The sequence below is a fragment of the Vicugna pacos genome, chromosome 12 (assembly GCF_048564905.1).
Source record: "Vicugna pacos chromosome 12, VicPac4, whole genome shotgun sequence".
NCBI lineage: Eukaryota > Metazoa > Chordata > Mammalia > Artiodactyla > Camelidae > Vicugna > Vicugna pacos.
This window is the reverse complement of record NC_132998.1, coordinates 63434152-63452321: the sequence shown is the minus strand read 5'-3', so window position 1 is coordinate 63452321 and position 18170 is coordinate 63434152. Positions and strand designations below refer to the sequence as shown.

Below are 18170 nucleotides of genomic sequence, written 5' to 3'. Positions count from 1 at the left end.
CCTGCCCTGGGCCCTGACCTGTCTCCTCTGAGACCAGCTGGAGCAGAGAGGAGGTGGCCCCAGCTGGGCAGATTGTGACCTCTGTCAGGTCAGCATGAGTATGGTGCCATATGCCATGGATTTGAGGCAACCTTGTGAGCAATCCTCGCCTTCTCTGGACCTCAGTTTCTCCATCTGGGTGATGAGCCTAGAGGCTCAGGGGCCCTCCTTCTCTCCCCTGCGCTGTCCGCAGCAGCCTGAGCTCGCATCCCCTGCAGCCCTTGTGCGAGGTGAACAAGGCCAGTCGTGTGCGCAGGTGTAATTGGTAAACTTCTTTCCTTTCTCATTTTTATGCAAAGCCCTGTGGTACCTATGGCAGGAACCCTAATCCATCTGCAGTGAAGGTGGACCAGGGAAGTCCTCCCTCAGAAGGTGACCTCTGACCTGGGTCGTAAAGAATGTGCTGGAGGGAAGGCATTCCTGGCAGAGGGATGACGGGGAGGATGGAGTGGGGGCTGGGGGAACTGGGAGTGGGTAGAGCTGGTTAGAGTTGGGCGGGGCAGTGGGAGGTGAGGTCGGAGTGGTGGTGGCGGCAGCTGCCCCAGGTCTGGGGAGCCCTGGGGGCGGGTCGAGCAGGGCAGGGATGAGCAGCTCCATCCAGAGCTAAGGCAAGACCCTGGGTGCAGGGAGGACAATGGGATGAGGGGAGGAGGCTGGTCCTGCTGGCCTCAGATGGAGGGGGTGCAGAGGGCAGGGGACGGACTTCCCAAGGCAGGATCTGCAAGAATGATGGGAGGCAGAGTGTGGGAGGGGAGCCCTGTCAGCACCCAAGCTCCAAGAGGCCAGGCCTGTGGTTGTGGAATTGACCGCTGCCCCCCTGCACTCCTCCAGCCCCGCATCCAGCATAGCCCTCTGCTCTCAGTTGCTTCCCAGCAAAGCATGTCGGATGGTCAGACGGCTGCTCGTGTGTCTGGGGCCCAGCGAGGCCCACTGACTTGGCCAGGGCCCACCGCCCAGTGGTGGCAGAGGCCGTCAGGCCCCAGGTGTGTTGGTGCAGGTGGGCACAGGGGGTGGTCTGAGGGGCTGGATGACTGCCAGGCTCTCCCGGCTCCCTAGTCTTTCCAGGGTGACTGGCTGGGAGTGCTGGGAGTTTCCAGGTGCTTCTGACACGCCCCCTCCAGAAGCAACTAGATCTGTCGCCCATCTTCCCGGGCCAGTCCTGTGTCCTCCGTGCCTCAGATTGGGCCCTGCAGTGGGCTGAAGTGCTGGCTTGGCCGCCCCCATGGACCACGCCCCTGGCACTTCCCTGACAGGGTTGTCACCCTTCATGGTGGCCCTGCCCCAGGGTGGAGCATGGTGTGTAGCATGCCCAGGGTCCCAGGGTGAGCCTGCTGAGCCTCAGGTCCATGAAATAGGCTAGGAAGCCAGGCGGCCAAGTGTGCATGGGGAGCCCTGGGCTGGCGGTGCAGCCTAGTGTCGTGGTGCACTGGACAGGGAACTGGCAGCCTTGGACTCTGGTCACGCATCCTGTTCCCACTAGTTCAGAGCACACAAGGACTCTGGGTTCATCACCCAGGGCAGGGGGAACCCCAGGGACACCGGCCTGGACATGCTAGATCAGGGCTGTGTTGGTCAGTGTCTGGGGAGGGGTGCTTGGCTCAGGGCTGAGCGCTGCCCAGGGCCTCCCACCTGTTCTCTGTCTCAGAACCCGCCTGGCTGGCTGTGCGGTCAGGCAGGACATCACTCCAGGCCGCAGCTCGGGGTACTATGTAGGGGGTGGGCACCTGCCTCCCCAAGCCAGCCCAGCTCCTTTATTTCCTGCAGCAAGGCAGGGTATGAGTCTGATGACGCCATCGCTTGGGGAAGTCCTCCCCGATGTCTAGCTTCCATCCCGAGAAGTGCGCTTTGGAGGGGAGGCTCTAGCTGACCCCCGGGCCACCGCAGGCTGCTTTCCCAGCCAATCCCAGAGACCAGGGGATTGCAGTCAAGTCTGAGTGTGAGCCTAGAGCTGCCCCCTGGCCTGCCTTCTGTGGTGGAGACTCCTGCAGGGAGGAAGAGGGGGAGGTGGGAGGACGGCAGTGGGCAGTGGAAGAGTGAGGAAACTGACCAGCCTGGGGCAGAGCCAGAAGTGGGAGAAAAGCCTCAGACCCGGGCCTGCTCTTGGCTCTGGCAGCGCGTCCCTGCCAGGTGGCTGTCTGGCTGTGGACAAGGCACTGCTCCTGTCCTTTAACGGGGGGGCTGTCCTCGGAAAGCAAGGGTGGTGCTCAGGCCTGGGCCACCTTGGGCAAGCCCTGGGGACCCCTGGCCCCAGGAAGCATGCAGCTTAGATGGGTCATCGCAGCCAGGCTAATGGGGCGGGGAGGGGTGGGGTGGGGGGATGGAGTGGGTTGCTCCTGGGGAGAGTGAACACCCTGTCCAAGCTGAGGCAGTTGGTTTGGGAAGCCCTGGTGGCCCAGGAATTCTTGGAGGGAGCAGCCCAGAGCAGTGGCACGCTTAAAAGAGGAGGTGGGTGGTGAGGGCACTGCGCCCAGGGGATCTGGCCCGGGGGGTCCCCCGCTTCGGTGAGAGCAGAGGGTGGGGCCGTAGAACTGGGGAGAGCCTGCGCAGGGCTGGGCTCTGCTCCAGCTCACACTTCGCTCTGAGGCGCTGAGTGGCGGAGGCAGGCCGCTGCCCTCGTCCGTTCCTGAAGAGGGACCCTCCGGCACGTACGCCTGCGGCTCAGGGCTGGGGCCAGGAGCTTGGCTCTGCAGTTGCCACAGAGCTGGTGGCTCAGTGTCCACTGTCCACAGGGGCTTGGCCCCCAAGGCTCACACCATGTCGAGTGGCCAGGAAGGCCGAGGCACTGGCCAAGCCACTAGGCGCCCGGACTCCCAGCCTGGCCACGGGCCAGCAGGGCCTGCCAGCTTCCTCCTACCTGCTCCATCCGTCTGTCTGTCCATCCGTCTGTCCTGAGGTTTCAGACTGGCATCCTGGGCATACAAGCCTGCAAGACGCCCCCATATTCCAACAGATCTGGGGCTTTGGGGCGGAGGCCAAGGCTGGGGCTGGGGGTCTGCTCCTTGCTTGGACCTCAGCTCACCATGTGGCTGTAGGTGCCATGGCCCTTCTGGGCATTGGTGTCCCCACCCGTACTGTGGGGAGCGAGGAGAAAAGTCAGGGGTGAGGCCTAGGGAAGGCCAGGGTGCAGCAGAAGAAGCAAAAGTGTGGTCGTGGCCTGGCCAAACAGGTGTTGCTCAGTCTCAGCTCCTAAAAGCCGCCTCAGAAGCCTGGCATAGACGTGACCATGCTGAGTGGGAGGAGGGGAAAAAGAGGAGAGACTTGGGTGGGCTTCTTGGAGGAGGGGGCACCAAGCTGGGCCTTGAATCTTGCCTGGCTCCTGGGGGTGGGGCAGTGTGCCCCTGGAGGGGGAATTGCTGGTCCAGTGTGGCCAGAACCCAGGAGTAAGATGATGGACCCTAAATGCCCAGCAGAGGTCTGGAAGTTTCTGAGGGTCAGAGGTCAATGTCCTGAGGTTTGAGGGTCGCAATGACTGGGTGAGGTTCCAATTTCACAGATTTGGCAGAGGTGGGGGCTGGATGGATCCCCCGGCCCCCTGTGCTCCCTCAGCCATGAGCTCCCTGCTCCAGTGCTCATCCACCTTGCATGGCCTCAGCCCTGCCCAAACCCCCTGCCCACCACTGCTTTCTCCCAGGCTGCCCGGTTTCTCTTCAGGGTGGGGTCCTGGGATGCCAGGCCAGGAATGCCAGCTATGTGGGGAGGGCTGGCGGGCGGGCAGCCGCCCGCCCCGGGCCCAGGGAGCAGGCTGACTCTCCGCTCTCTTCCTGGGAACACTGCGGGGCGAGCAGAGCAGAGCAGTGGCCTGGAAAGATTGCAGCGGGAGGGACCGCAGTGCGGGGAGCCAGCCCGCAGGAGCCGCCACTCACCAGCAGGGTGCATCTGATAGATGGGCAAACTGAGGCTCCTGAAGCCAGGGGGAGTCAGCGGCTGAGTGGAACCCGAACACAGGACCCCAAACCCAGAGACCCTCTTTAGGATACAGCTCCAGGTACCTAGATTGTCTCCTCCGCCCCTCGCTGTGGAGATGGGAAACTGAGGCCCTGGCGGGGCAGGAGGAGGGCCTGCGAGGTGGCCTCACTTCCCAGCTGGGCCCCTTCCTGCCTCCAGGCCTTTCTCCAGGCCACTTGGGACACCCTCCTCCCTGCCTACTGCCACGAAGCTCCCTTTTGGATCTCTGCTCAAAGCCCCAGTTTTCTCATCTGTAAAGGGGGCTGGAAAGGCCCATCCTGAAGAGGCCCCATGGAGATGAGATGGGACAGGGTCGGGGATGCGGCTAGGAAGGGTGGTCTTTTTGGCTTGTTGTCCCCCTCAAGTGCGGGCCCTGTGACTGGGCAGGGGAGGGACAGTTCAGACGGCCAGGGCAGGGTGCAATCAGGCCTGCCCTCTGCACCCCCCCACCCCATTGTCCCATGAGGGTCAGGTACCTCCTGGCCATTGGCCAACCGAGGGCTGATTGTGTCCTATTTTCAGATGAGAAAACTGAGTCTCAGAACAGCCTTGGAGTGGCCTTCCTGAGTCTGGGGATGTCCCCAAGCCTCACACTCCCCGCCCCCAGGCTGGCCTGGAACCCCAGCAGGGGAAGAAGATGAGCAGATTCAAGAAAGCAGAGCAGGGACAGGTGGCCTGTGTGCCAGGAGGCCCTACGTCGGCTGCATCAGCCCTTCTGTTCCATTCTGTCCTGATCTGTCTGACAGGAGGCGGCTGTGGGGCCCCAAGCCCTGGCCCTGCGATCGCCCCAGGGGTCTGCAGTGGCCCCAGACCTGGAGGACGTTCTCAGCCCCATCTGACAGGCAGGAGCACTGGGGCCCCCGTTAACCCCTGCCCCTACCCTGCCCCCCGGGACCCTGCGGGGCTTCAGAGCCGAAGAGCCTCCTCTGGCCCGTCTGTGGCTGGAAAGTTCTGGGCCAACTCCTGCCCACCGGAGGGAGAGACTGGCAGGGACAGAGCCTTGGGTGGGCGTGGGGGCCAGGTGCTGCCTCCCAGGTATTTGTCGAGTTACTTCCTGGACAAGTGGAACCAGGCTTGCCTCCCTGGCTGATCACAGATAATTAGAACATTCTTCAAATATTTTGCCCGAGGATGCCCGAGAAGGAAGAACTGCGAAGCGCCCGGGGCCAGGAGCGTGGGCTGGAGGAGCTCTGGGCAGCTGGGCAGCCGGGGCCAAGCCATGGATGGCGGCTTGGAGGGAGGCTGGAGATCTGGCCCAGTTCAGCCGCCTGTCCCCACCTCCCAGGGAGCTGGGGCTGGGGTGGGAGGCTATGTCCAAGGCCGGCTCAGGGCCCTCTGGCTACTGGGCAATGTTGGGGACCCCAACTCTGAGGAGCCTACGGCTGGTGGTGGTGGACAGACCCGGCCCCAGATGGCATCAGGAAAAGCCTGAGTAGCCCAAGCACAGAGTCCCGGCTCCCTGGGGGGCCAGTGGGTGGGAAGGCCTCCCTGAGGAGGGTCTCTGCCCTGGGGAGACCAGCAGGCTTGGGAGGAGGACCTGGAGAGAACACAGAGTGAGTGATGTAGGGAGGGTCAGAGTGAGTAATAAGGGGCGTGCCTGGGGCCAGCCTCATGACTGGCACCAACCCAGGACCAATGAGGAGCAGCCCAGGGTAGGCTGGCAGACCTGACTCAGGCGGCGAGGCCACACCCTGCTGGTGTTGGGCGGGGCCAAGGGGCAGGCTGGGGGTGGGGGCGGCCCCAGAGGCAGGGGTCAGGGTGGGCTGCCTCTGGGGAAGTCCTCTCTCATCACTGCTCACCTTCCCAAGGGTGGTGCAAGCTTCTGCCCCCGGAGGAAGGCAGGGGTCAGGTGTCCCCCAGTGACCCTCTCCTGGCCCCTGCGGCTCTGGGAGGGGTCTGGGGTGTTGAGGCCCAGTGGGCTGGGTCACAAGGCCTGGGTTCCGGGAAGTACTTGAATCCTAGTCTCCCCCATGGAGTGCTGCCCTGGTCCTAGCCTCAGGACCGTTTCCAGGATTCTGCGGTTGGTTAGGGGCAGGGGCTGCTCCAGCCCAGCCCCGGGGGTGGGGTGGGCTGCATGAGAGCTGGTGCTCGGTCCAGTGAGAGGGAGCTCGGGGCCAGGCTGGGGAGCAAGGCTGTGGTCCCTGCCAGGGAGGGCCGTGCACCCTCTGCTGGGCATCTCTGTCCCCGGCTGTGGTTTGTGGGGCGGGTTGCTGGGGAATTCGTAGGAGAGAGGATATGCTGAGGTGGAGGTGCTGGCTCCCGCGGCCGCATCCGTGGCTATACTTCAAGGCTCCGTGGACAGATCAGATGGCTCGAGGCTTCCTCTGGGTCTAAGAGTCTGTTCCGCCACGTGGACTTGGGCTGGCAATGACGCCATTTCTCTCTGGCGTTCTAAGCAGAAAGACACAGTTTGTCCTGTCACTGGTGGTGCCTGTGGATCAAAACCCTCTTGAGGGCACTCTGGGTAGCTACACCCCCGTAATCCTGGCGCCTTGCCTGCCTCCTGGGACCTGAAGTGCTAGGCTCTCGCAAGAAGCTGGCATTTTCTCAGCAATATTATAGTGTGAATGAAAGCTGATTTTTATTGGCCTGTACCAGTCTAAGAGCAAATGGGGTGCACGTGTGGCCCCACGGAGGATGTCCTGCATGAGCTGGGGTCACCGCCCCTGGGAGGCCCCAGCAGTTGTGTCGGAGCCATGTCTCTATGTGTCCCACTGGCTCACCTGTCTGTCTGTCACTTGTCTGGCTGTTCCATGGTGACCACTGAGGGTCAGCCGGGCCAGGCCAGGGCACCGACCAGTCTGGGTCCAGAAGGTGCGGGTCCTGGTCTCTGCTCCCTCCCTCCATGAGCTGCTTGGCATGTAGCTGGACCTTTTGGACCTTTTCAGTTCTTATTCTAAGGAATAACAACAATAATAATAAGTATTGTTGTAACATCTGCCTTCCCACTGACGGGACCCCTGAGCCCAGGATCTAGCATACAGTAGGTGCCCACTCTGCCTTGAGTTTAACAGCATGAGGGATTTAGGTTAGACTCATAGCTGTAGGGGCAGGCTTTGGCGGGGGGGGGGAGGGTAGCTCCTGAACAAAGCAGGGTGTCCCACGCAGAGACAGAGGAGGACAGGATGGCTCTAATCCTGAGCATAGTTCCTCCAACGGACCGTCTCAGGTCCTCAGGGTCCCTGGCTCTCGGATGCCCCAGATGTTCCCCACGGGTGCTGGGAGGGGGAGGCTGCCCCAGGAGCCCCCAGCCTGGGTCTCAGCAGGAGTGGGGCTTGGCCTAGACAGGAGTCCTAGCTAGAGTGGCCACAGGACAGAGCTCTGACCCCTCCCAGGCTCAGGCCCAACTGGGAGGAGGCCACCTGATGGGGCCTGGCCCCACCGGGGGGCCCAGCTCCTCTGGACAGAGGACAGCGAGCAGGTGGGCAGTTTTGCCCACTGGCTCAAGTGCTGGGCTGGGGGCAGGCTAAGACCAGGATGGCACTGCCTGGCACAGTCCCACCCATGAAGGGCTCCCTCCACCCCTACAGTCCTCAGGGTCTCCTGTGCGCACCCCCCTCACTGCCTGGGAGCTGCCGAGGCAGCCTGTCTCTGCCATATGGCATTCCCAGAGGACCAAGTTCTGGTCCTCTGGCTGGGCTGCCAACATCTGTGGACAGAGTCCACCCAGGGGTGGAGGGCGGCAGACAGGCAGGGGACAGCTCTCAGCAGATCCAGGCTGTGCCGTGGCCCAGCCCAGTTCTGCCTGCAGGGGGCGCCCCCCTTCCCCTGCCTTCCGCATCCACAGCGGACCCCACCCACCCATGCTGCAGAAGGGGTCAGCACCCCTCGAGGCCGGACACACAAAGCACACAAGAGTGAATTTTAGTGTTCACGTTGCATTTCTTCAGTATGCTTTCTTTATTTTATTTTTTATATGGAAGCTTGGAGTTTTCATTCTTGCCTTGTCCTGCCAGCCCTGTAAAGTTCTGTATTGAAACAGTTCACGTTTTGTTGAGGAATAACTTGCATCACGCGCAGGAATCTCAAGTGGGCACTGACGCATTTTTACATACGTGGGCACCCATGTCACGACTACCCAGCTAGGGAGAGGGAACATTCTGGGACCCAGCAGGCTCCCTGGTGCCCTCTCTCCATCAGCGCCTCCCCCCCAAGGGTAACTCCATTCTGGTTTTTATCCAGCTGAGTTCTGCTTGATCTGGAGCTTCTTCTACGTGGTAACATCCATGTTTTCCTGTCTTTTGCTCAACACAGGGTCTAGGAGAGTCATGTGTGTAAGCGGTTTGCGTCCCGCTGTGGGAATGTACCACAGTTTTTCTGTCATTCTCCTGGTGACGGAACCGAGGTTCTTGTTTTCGGGTTGAGCTGGAGACACGCACGCATGTCCTTTGGCAAATGTAAGCGCTTGCTTCCGCTGGATGTATAGACCCCAGAGTGAAATTGCTGGCTCGGAGGGAAGAAAGAGCTGGCCCAGGGAGGAACCCCCTGGTGGTGATGGGGACCCCCACTGGCTTCAGAACTGCCTGTTGAAGCCCTCGTCCCCCAGATGGACATAGCTGGTCCCTGATCCCCACAAGGAGGCTGGGTCCCAGGGGCCCAGTGAATGAGAGTCAGTGATGGGTCTCCAGTCTCAGGCCGTGAGGGTTACCAGTGGCCAGCATCGATGAGCTCTCCCCACAGGCCAGCTACGAAGTGCCCTGTACTTGGAATCATGCATTCCTCCTGGCAGCTCTGTGATGCATCATGGTTATTATTTTTTTCTTTTTTTTGTGGGGCCAGAGGGTAGGTAATTTGGTGTATGTATGTATGTATGCATGTTACTTATTTTAATGGAGGTACTGGGGATTGAACCCAGGACCTCGTGCATACTAAGCACATGCTCTACCACTGAGCTATAACCTCCCCCATCATGGCTATTATTCCTCCCACTTTATAGATGCGGAAACTGAGGCACAGAGAGGTTAAGAAACTTGCCTGAGGCCTCAGAGCCAGGAAAAGGCAGAGCTGGGGTCCCAGCTCAGCCGGCCTGCACCAACACTCCGGTTCTTAACCCCTCCCGCAGGGCTGCCGGTGGGGGCTCGTACCCGGCTGATGCTGCAGCAAAGGCCTCGCTCCCTTGGCCATGTCTCTGCCCATCTGTTGCCTGGCAGTGGTCACCTGCCCCTTACCCTCACTGGAACCCCCTCGTCCCAGAGGCAGCCTCATTCACTGGACCCCTCTGGCAGGCGGAAAGATCTTCCCATTGCTCAGAGGCACCTGCCTCCTCGCACCATGCCGGCTCAGACCCGGTGCGTGCAACATGGCCATGAAGCTCTCCTTGCTGGGCCTCTGGTCTGAGGCGGGAGGGTCCGGTCCTCAGCCCTGCAGGTGGGAACGAGGCAGCGGCTTGTCTGCAGCACCTGAAACCCACGTCCTCCAAGCTCCCTTTGTGGGACTGGCCCAGGCCAGTGGTGAGGAAAGTTCCAGACTTTCAGCTTTGCCCACATCTCCTGGCATCTTGTCTGTGTCCTGAGGCCCCTGAATAGCGCAGGGGGATGAGCCGCAGCAGAATTTTCCATGAAGAAAGTCAGTGACAGAAACACGAGCTCCCCGCTTGGCTTCCCTGTTCTTGGGGACATGCAGGGCCTCGCTGCCAGCCTCTCCCGGGGCACCTGGGGTGAGAGCTGGGCTGGCCCTGTGGGACAGCTTGAGGAGAGCACCCCTAGCACGTCCTCACCCCCAAACTGCCGGCTACCCCGGAACACCGCCTGGTCCGCCCTCCTCTGCCCTCCAGAGCAGCAGTGACGTAGTCATACTGTATTACCCCTTTCCTACACTGATGTCCCCTAATGCCAGCCAGCCGCGGGCCCTGGCATCTGCAGCCCCCTCTCCTCCAGACAGAAGGAACAGCGTGGGCAGGTCCCAGGCGGTGGCAGGGCCAGGCCTGCACAGGGAGGGCAGAGGGCAGACGTGTGGGGCTGTCAGGGGGGATGGACAGGGCGCCAAGACCGGTTGTCAGACCTCAGAAGCCAGCACTGGAAGCTGTCCATAAACCTGGACGAAGGAGCAAGTGACCTGGAGGATTCTGATCAAGGGAACCATGTCAGCCTGTGTTTTGAGCTGTGTTTTGTGCTGTGCCCCGAGCCACGGGGCTGCTTCCACCTGGGTTCTGGTAGCAGGGACATGGCTGTGTGGCCTGGGGTGGGTCCGCTAGCCTTTCTGAGCTCCAGTCTGCGCACTTGCAGTGTGGAAATGGCCAGGCTTATCTTGCCTGGAGAGGCCTGAGACACAGCAGAGGAGCGTGTCGTCCAAGACCGGTGCTCAGAAGGGGAGTATCTGGTACCTTTAGGGGGAAAATCCTCAGGTTCTAAAGGAGACAAGTTTGAAGTCATTTCTGAATTATCAACTGTACCTGCTTATTTATGCTCCTGACTGTCTTCTCTGAAGCCTCTGTTTCACCTCTAATCCATGCGCTAGCATGCTGGAGCCGGGCTGGGGGCTCCAGGCCCCTACTCCATCGGCACCCTCGCCCTGGGGAAGCATTAAGTGAGTAAAAGCGGGGTGTCTGTGGGCAAGGCCCCTCTTGTCCCCTTCCACCCGTCCCACCTATGCCTGAGAGTATGGAAGTCCTGTATAGAGACAGAATTTTTAAAATCTGTGTTTCAAATTCATTTAACACAAAATTCGCCACTTTAACCACGTTCAAGGATATAATTTTGTGGTGTTAAGTACATTCACAAGTTGTGTAACCATCACCTCCCCCTAATTCTGTAGCTTTTCCGTAACACCAGTTGGAAATTCCACATCTATTAAGCAGTGACTCCCCATTCCCCCTCCCCCAGCCCCTGTCCCTGTCTCTGTGGATCCACCTTTGCTGGGCATTTCATACACGAGCAATCAGACAAGATGTGGCCTTTTGTGTCTGGCTTCTTTCACTGAACATAATGTTTCTGGGGTTCATCCATGTAGCATATCTTTGGACTTCATTCCTTTTTATGACCAAGTAATATTCCATTGTCTGGGTAGACCACATTCTGTTTAGCCACCCAGCCGTTGAGGGACATCTGGGTTATTTCCTCCTTTGGGCTATTGTGATTAGCGCTGCTATGAACGTTTGTGTACAGGTTTTTGTTTGAACACCTGCCTTCGTTCTTTCGGATATACGCCTAGAAGTGGGATTCCTGGGTCCTATGGTCATTCTGTGTTTACCTTTTTGAGTTGGACCTTTCCAACTCTCGCCCACAGCGGCTGGACCATTTTACAATTCCACCAGCAATGCACGAGGGTTCCAGTTTCCCCACATCCTTGACAACATGTGTTGTTTTCTGTTGTTTTGATCACAGCCGTCCTAGTGGCTCTGAGGTGGCACCTCTCTGTGTTTCTGATTTGTGTTTCCCTAATGAGTGATGTTTAGAATCTTTTCCGTGATCACTGGCCATTTGTCCCTCTGAAGAAATGTCTAAGGCCTTCACCTATTTTTAAATTGGACTGTCTTCTTGTGACTGAGTTGCAGAAGCTCTTTTAGACATAATCCCTGAGTGTTTGCTCATTCGTTCTTTCATCCATCCTGTCCACACACACTCATAGTTGGCTGCACGAGGCAGCCCGAGGCCCCAGGGTCAGCTCAGAGCTGGCACTGCCCTTGAGGTTTGTGTGGGCTGGTGGGGGAGCTGGGCGTGGAACAATGACAGTGAGACCGGGGGTGACAAGTGTCCACTGTGCATGTCCTCAGTGCCTGGAGGCTTGAACTTGGCCCTGGAAGGGAAGGAGAGTTTGTCAGACAGAAAAAGGGAGGGAGGGCGGCCTCCCAGGCAGAGGGACAAGCACACGCAGAGGCAGCAGCTTGTCAGGCCAGTCCCAAGAGGCCTCCAGGTTGAGGAAAGGAGCTGGGGGGGGGCTACGGGCGGGCTCTGAGCGGGATGGGAGGGGGCGCAGGCTGGGGTGGCCTGCCTGGAGGAGGGAGACCAGAGCTGCAGTAATCAGTTTCTGCCCCCGGGTCCATCCCAAGTCCCACTGGGGCTCCCCCATGGCCCAGTTTGTCTGAACTCTTACCCCCAGGAGCAGGGGCTCTTACGCTGGCACCGGGGCCTTTGCAGCCTAGAGCCTGCTGGAAGAATCTGGGAACGTGCTTTTAGCGTCCGGGCTCCCGCCCGAGGCCTGGAGGCTGGTGCCCGGCAGGGTTCCCATCCATCTCATTTCCTCGGGTCGGTTTTCTGAGCATCTACAATTACTTGGGGCTGAATTCCCCAGATTCCAGCCCGCTCCCAGCCCCACCCGACCAGATGCTCTTCCTCCACGCCAGCCTTGGGCATTTCTGCCCATTGTGCCCGTGGGAGACCCAGGGGGGTCTTGGCCAGATTAGTGGGCGGGGCGGGCGGGCCACGGGGATTGAGTGTCACCGCGGCGTTCTGGTCGCAGCACGTGCTGTGGGCTCATGCCACACGGGGACTTTCCCATCTGGCTGTGGGTGCTCGGCTGCCCTGGAAAAACACTGACTCGTTTCTCTCAAGAAAAGGGTTGGCAGGCCGTGGGCAGAAGGAGGGAGCTCACTGAGCCAGGAGGCTGGGGCCTGGGCATCAGCTTTGGGGAGCCCCTCGTGGCCTCCCCACTTCCACCTTTTGCCCCCTGTTCTGTTGTTTGAAGCCAGACGCTGTCTTGAAACCCACCTCATGCCCGTAGCTCTACAGGAACCAGCACCCCCACCCTTAGCTCACCGCCCCATCTCCTCTGGTGCTTAAAACCAACTGGTGCAGCTTCTGTGGGAAACCGTCTGGCAGTTCCTCAAAAAGCACAACCACCACGGGACCCAGCAATTCCACTCCTAGGTACCTGCCCCGAAGAACTTACAACAGGTGCTCAGAAACTTGTGTGCACGTGTTCAGGGCAACATCATTCACAAGAGCCAAAAGGTGGAACCAACCCAAGTGTCCATCAGTGATGAATGGACACAGAGAATGTGGTCTCTCCAGACAATGGAATGTTACTTGGCCATAAAAAGAAGGAAGTGCTGATTCATGAGACAACGTGGGTGAACCTTGAGCGCACCATACTAAGTGAAAGGAGCCAGGCACAAAAGGTCACATGTTGTATGATTCCATTTATAAGAAATGTCCAGAACAGGCAAATCCACAGGCACAGAAGGCAGATTAGTGGTCGCCAGGGGCTGGGGGAGGAGTAAAGGGAAGTGACTGCTAAGGGATACGGGGTTTCCCCCTGGGGAAGTGACAGCCCCTCGGAACTCGGCAGAGGTGGTGTTTGAACAACACTGTGAATGTACCCAGTGCTGTACAACTTTACAGCGGTTACCGTTCTGCTATGTGGATTTCACCTCCTTAAACAAACAAAGAACCACACTGATAACACCCAGGTGAAGAGGGAGTGAGCCCAGCCTGTGTCCTCCTGCCTGGGGCCTCAGCTCCCGGAGGGTACCAGGAGGTTAATCACAGAGCACCCTCAGGGGACCGCATGAGGATGTGATGTTGCAATAAAGCATCCTGCTGAGTCCAGCGCACAGTAGGTGCTCAGTTTGCGTCAGCCCTGCTTTCTCCCCTGAGGGCACCCAGTCGTCCAGAAACTAGGGAGTATTGAGAGTCATCCGCACGCGTGTCGCTTTCTCCCTGCAGTTCCCTGGTCTGAGACTGTGTGGCGATGGTGCTGGGAACCAGTGTTTGTACCCCATGTCACAGGTGTGAGAACTGAGGCTCAGAGAGGCAGAGTGTCTTCCCACGGTCACACATGGGCTGCGGCTGGAGTCAGGACCTGGTGGGCTTGGCTCCCAGTCTGGCCCAGGCAGCCCTGGGAAGCGGGGACCCAGGGATTGCCAAGTGATGGAAAAGCCTCAGTTGTCTGGGAGTTGGGATGCGCTACTTGAGGGGGCAGCTGTGGACAGTTCCAGGTTAATGGTTGTCGAATCCTGGAAGGGTCTGTGTATCTGATTCCGAAGCATGGAGAGCCGTGGTTCTTGCATTCCGTGGGACTGTTGGTTGATTCATGGTTCTTGCAATCATGTTCTTGTGATTTTGAGGCTGAGAGAGGGCAGGCGTGTGTGCCTTTTCAAGCCAGAATCATGCGTGTGGGTCAGTGGAACGTGGCCCCCGGAGGGCAGGGATCTGCGCTGTGTTCCCTGGAGGGCAGAGCTTGGCACGCGGTGGGCTCCTGGAACACGTTTGCAGACGGAGACCGACTAGGGAAGGAGGGGTCTTGCCCAGCCTTCTCAACTCCTCCATGCCCTCCTCCCTGCAGAGCGCTGTCGTCCGTCGTGGCCCTGGGAGCCAACATCATCTGCAACAAGATCCCCGGCTTGGCCCCACGGCAGCGCGCCATCTGCCAGAGCCGGCCCGATGCCATCATCGTGATCGGGGAGGGGGCCCAGATGGGCATCAACGAGTGCCAGTACCAGTTCCGCTTCGGACGCTGGAACTGCTCTGCCCTCGGCGAGAAGACTGTCTTTGGGCAAGAGCTCCGAGTAGGTAAGGGAGCCTCTGGGCTCGCGGGGACCCTGCCGTCGGTGCTCTGGGTGCTGGGGGCCAGGCCACCCACCTGCCCACGGAGGGCCAGGCCAGGCTGCCCACACTCCCTTTTCTGCAACCGCTGGACGATGTCTTTGCTGTCGTAGCACTTCTCTGGGCCTGGCCTGCTGGACTCCCAGGACCCCAGGGAAACCCCGACCTGGCCTGGCCCTCTGGGACCCCGTCACATCTGGGACAAGGGAGGTGTCGACAGGAGCCAGTCTGCATGAATGGACGAGGGCGCTTGCTCTGGATGTCGGGCTGGGGAACACCGTCCTGGTGTGGATGTGAGCGGGCAGGGTGGCAGTGGGCAAGGCGGGGCAGTGTTAGAGCACCTTGGTGTCAGGCTTTGTCTCTCTGTGTCTCCGTGTCTGTGTCTGGAAATGGGGTAAGAGTAACAGCTTCTGCAGGGTGACTGGTGCCCGGTCCCCAGGGAGTGCTGCATAAGTGTGGCTGTGGCTCCGAGAGTGGAAAGGATTCTGGGCAGAGGGAACAGTGTGAGCAGAGGCACGAGCGACACTGTGGTGGGACGCCTCGGGGCAGCGAGGAGTCTGGCTGGCTGCAGGCGGGGTGGGTGGGGTGCACAGAGGGAGTCGGGACTATGGAAGTGGGTGGGCCTCCATTTCCATGGGCAGTGGCAGCCACCAGAACACATCAAGAGGGTGGCAAGATTTCTGCTGGCTGCGCCCCGCTGGGCTTTGCACAGAGCCTGGGCCACACGCCCCATTCCCTGTCCTCACGGCCCTGGGGGAGGCTTCGTAGCGCCCATTTTCCAGGGAAGGAGACTGAGGACTTAGAGGGAAATTGGGACTTACTGAGTCTGACCTGCATGGAAGCCACTGTGTGGCCTTCAGGGCCTCAGTTTCCTCATTTGTAACAGGAGTTCTGCTCCAGCAGTCCCTCCATCTGGGTGCCCAGGGCCTGTATGCAGTAGGTGCCTAGTCAACGGCTGTTGTGAGAGTGAGGGCGGGGCTGGTGAAAGGCTCTGCCCCTCCAGGCCACTGTGAGGGTCAGAGGGTGGAGAGTGGTGACAGGGCCCAGCACTGGGCGTGCAAGGGGTGCCCTGTTACCCCGACACCAACCTGCGGGCACAGGTGGGCCTCCAAACGTGTGGGTACAATGTGTCCTTCCGTTCCCAGAGGGCCAGGGAGCCTGCCTGCCGAGCAGAGCCACAGCTGCCGGGACGCAGGCCAGGGCTGAGCTCCTCAGGGCTTGGAACGCCTGTGTGGGGCTGGGGGAGGCACAGGGGGAAGCCCCCAGGGGCCCCTTTGCGGTGAGCAGCCTGTGGGTGGCACCTGGCACAGCCAGGACAGTGGCACCGCCCCCTCCCTGGGGCCCCACCACCCAAGTGCAGCTTCCTCCCTCCAGGTGCCAGCAGGAGAGGGTGGGGCTACCTGCCCCCTCCCCCGCAGTTGGGAGGGTGTCGGCACCTGTGCCCGCTTCATGCCAGGTGCCCACTTGCCTGTGTGGTTCCCGCCCCCCCGCAAGACTCCGGGGCTCCGAGGCAGCTGTGAGCATGCCCACTGCACAGCTATGGATGCTGAGGCCAGGGAAGTTGTGTGGTTGCCCGTGGGCCCACGGTGAAGCTGGGTTCATATCCAGTCTCCTCCCCGTTTTGGGTAGCCCTCACTGCCTCACTGTGCAAAAGAGGGCGGGCAGGGGAAACGGTCCCGTGGCCTGAAGAGAGGTGTGAGATCACCCTTCATGCAGGACCTTGAGACCTAGGCGGTGAGGGAGACCTGGCTGCTCTGAGCCTCTCCTCAGGGCCAGACCCCAGGCAGGGAGGTTCGCCAACAGCGCCTCAGTAAATGCCAGGCTCCTATGAACCCTCCAAAAACCAGAGGAGCAGCGTTGGCCCTCCTGCCAGCGACTGGCCCCCCGATAGCGAACACAGGTCACTTTTTCTGAGCATCCCTTGGTGCTGTAAGGATCTCAGCTCCCATCTCACTGCTGTTCCTTCTTGGAGACCAGCCCTCTGCCCACGGGGTTGCGGAGGTATAAAGCCTCCTTGTGCGGGAAGGCGGGGCTGCACTGTGATGCTCCTCATGGGCTCCCTGCAGGGTCGGGCATCTCAGGCTCTGCTTCACCCAAGACACCCCCTCTCACTTGCATGAGCATTTCAGGGGCAAACTTTTCCGCAGAGATGGCCACACCCACTGTCCCCGTCCTTTATTTTCTTTCTCCCACCACCCTCGTTCAGGCCGTTCGTGACCTTCGTGTGGCCAACTGAGCCCTCCTCCTTGGCTGGGCCCCAGCCGGCCTGGGCCTCCTCTCTGGCTGCTCCTCCCAGCCCCGCCCCTGTCAGCTCTCCCCTGGGGCCAAGGCCAGTGTGGCCACTCCCTGTGGACCACTTGTCGAGCTGACCCATGGGAGCCTCTGGCTCGACATGCTCAGCATCTTACTGCTTAAATCTCCATCCTCAGCCTTCCCCGCTGGACTGAGCACCCAGTCGTCTCAGCAGAAACCTGATGTTGCTCCTCCTGTCCATCCTTCCACTCTCTCTCCTGGCCACCACAGGGCCTGCCTCACTGGCCCTCCTCTGGCAGCTGTCAATTCCTTCCTCCGACTCCTACCCAGTCCTGACCATGCTGTGTCACTCCCTTCCTCCAAAACCTGCAGTAGCTCCCTATTGCCCAGGATAAAGTTTTTAGCTTGAAGTCTGAGTAGCTCCTGCCATACCTCACCCCTGTCTCTTGCCATCCCTTTCAAAGCTAGAGCTTCAGTCACAGCCGACCTTCCCCTTCCCTGAGCTTGCTGGCTCGTTCCCTCCTGGGGACTTTGCTCCTGTTGCTTCTCACCCCGGGAGGCCCTTCCCCTCTGCTCTGCTTATTCACATCTTAGTTCCCTTCTGGGCAGGCAGGGGAATGCCTCTTTCAGCCCTCCTGGCTTTTCCTCATCCACAACCAGGCTGAAGTCACATCCTGGTGCCTCATCCTCCCGGGGTCTCTCAGCCCCACACCAGCTCTGCACCTGCCAAAGGCTCCCCCTGCGCTCTGCCCCCCGGGGTCTCCCGCCCGGCCTGAAGCCCTCCCCGGCTCCTCACTACCATCTGAGGAGGACCCCGCGCTCCGCTAGGAGGGCTCTGGCTGCAGGCTGAGCTGGGCTGGGTCCTGTAGGCAGTAGGAGTCCCGCTGGGAGCTGTGATGGTGGTCTGAGCGTGCACCTTGCCCTCCCTGGGCCCAGCTGCTGGGAGTCACAAGCAGGAAGTGGGGCCGAGCTGTGAGGCCGGCCCACGTCAGAGGCATGCGGGTGCCCCGGATGGGAGCTGGGCCATGAGCTGGCAGGCAGCCGGGGGCACTCGTGGGAGCAGCCACTCGAGCGGTGCCAATTAATGATTGGCCCTGAGAGGGGGGATGGCCTGGGTGGGTGGGACAGGCCCCCTTCAGGCCTTGCCTGTGACTTTGGACCATGCCTAAATCTTGAGAGCTGAAGGGAAATGCTCTAAAGGCTCAAATCAGCCCCTGTACATGGTTCCAGCTCCTTTTCCTGCACCTGTGCTGTTGCTTGTATGCCTCCAGGGATGGGGAGCTTACTACTCCATGTAAGACAGACCTTCCTCGTGACGACCCTGCGCTGGCTTTGCTCTGGCACCGGTGCTCTATTTCTTCCGGGGAGTTGAGGCCCATCCTAGGTCCCCTCTCCACCATCATTGTCCCCCCTCACGCTTGGCAGCCTCCACCCTCTGGCCACCGGAGCCCA

At 60.3% G+C, this 18170-nt stretch overlaps 1 protein-coding gene and 1 non-coding gene across 3 annotated transcripts in view; one reads left to right on the top strand and one right to left on the bottom strand.

Moving 5' to 3' along the window:
• WNT7B (Wnt family member 7B) overlaps positions 1-18170 on the top strand; it is a 51286-nt gene that overhangs the window by 11708 nt on the left and 21408 nt on the right. For both annotated transcript variants that reach the window (XM_072973957.1, XM_072973958.1), the window contains exon 2: positions 14206-14432. In XM_072973957.1, the coding sequence (XP_072830058.1) occupies positions 14206-14432 (227 nt within the window). The remainder of the gene's footprint in view (positions 1-14205; positions 14433-18170) is intronic.
• TRNAT-AGU (transfer RNA threonine (anticodon AGU)) lies at positions 8815-8887 on the bottom strand. Its single transcript has one exon. It is a non-coding gene; the product is annotated as a tRNA-Thr (tRNA).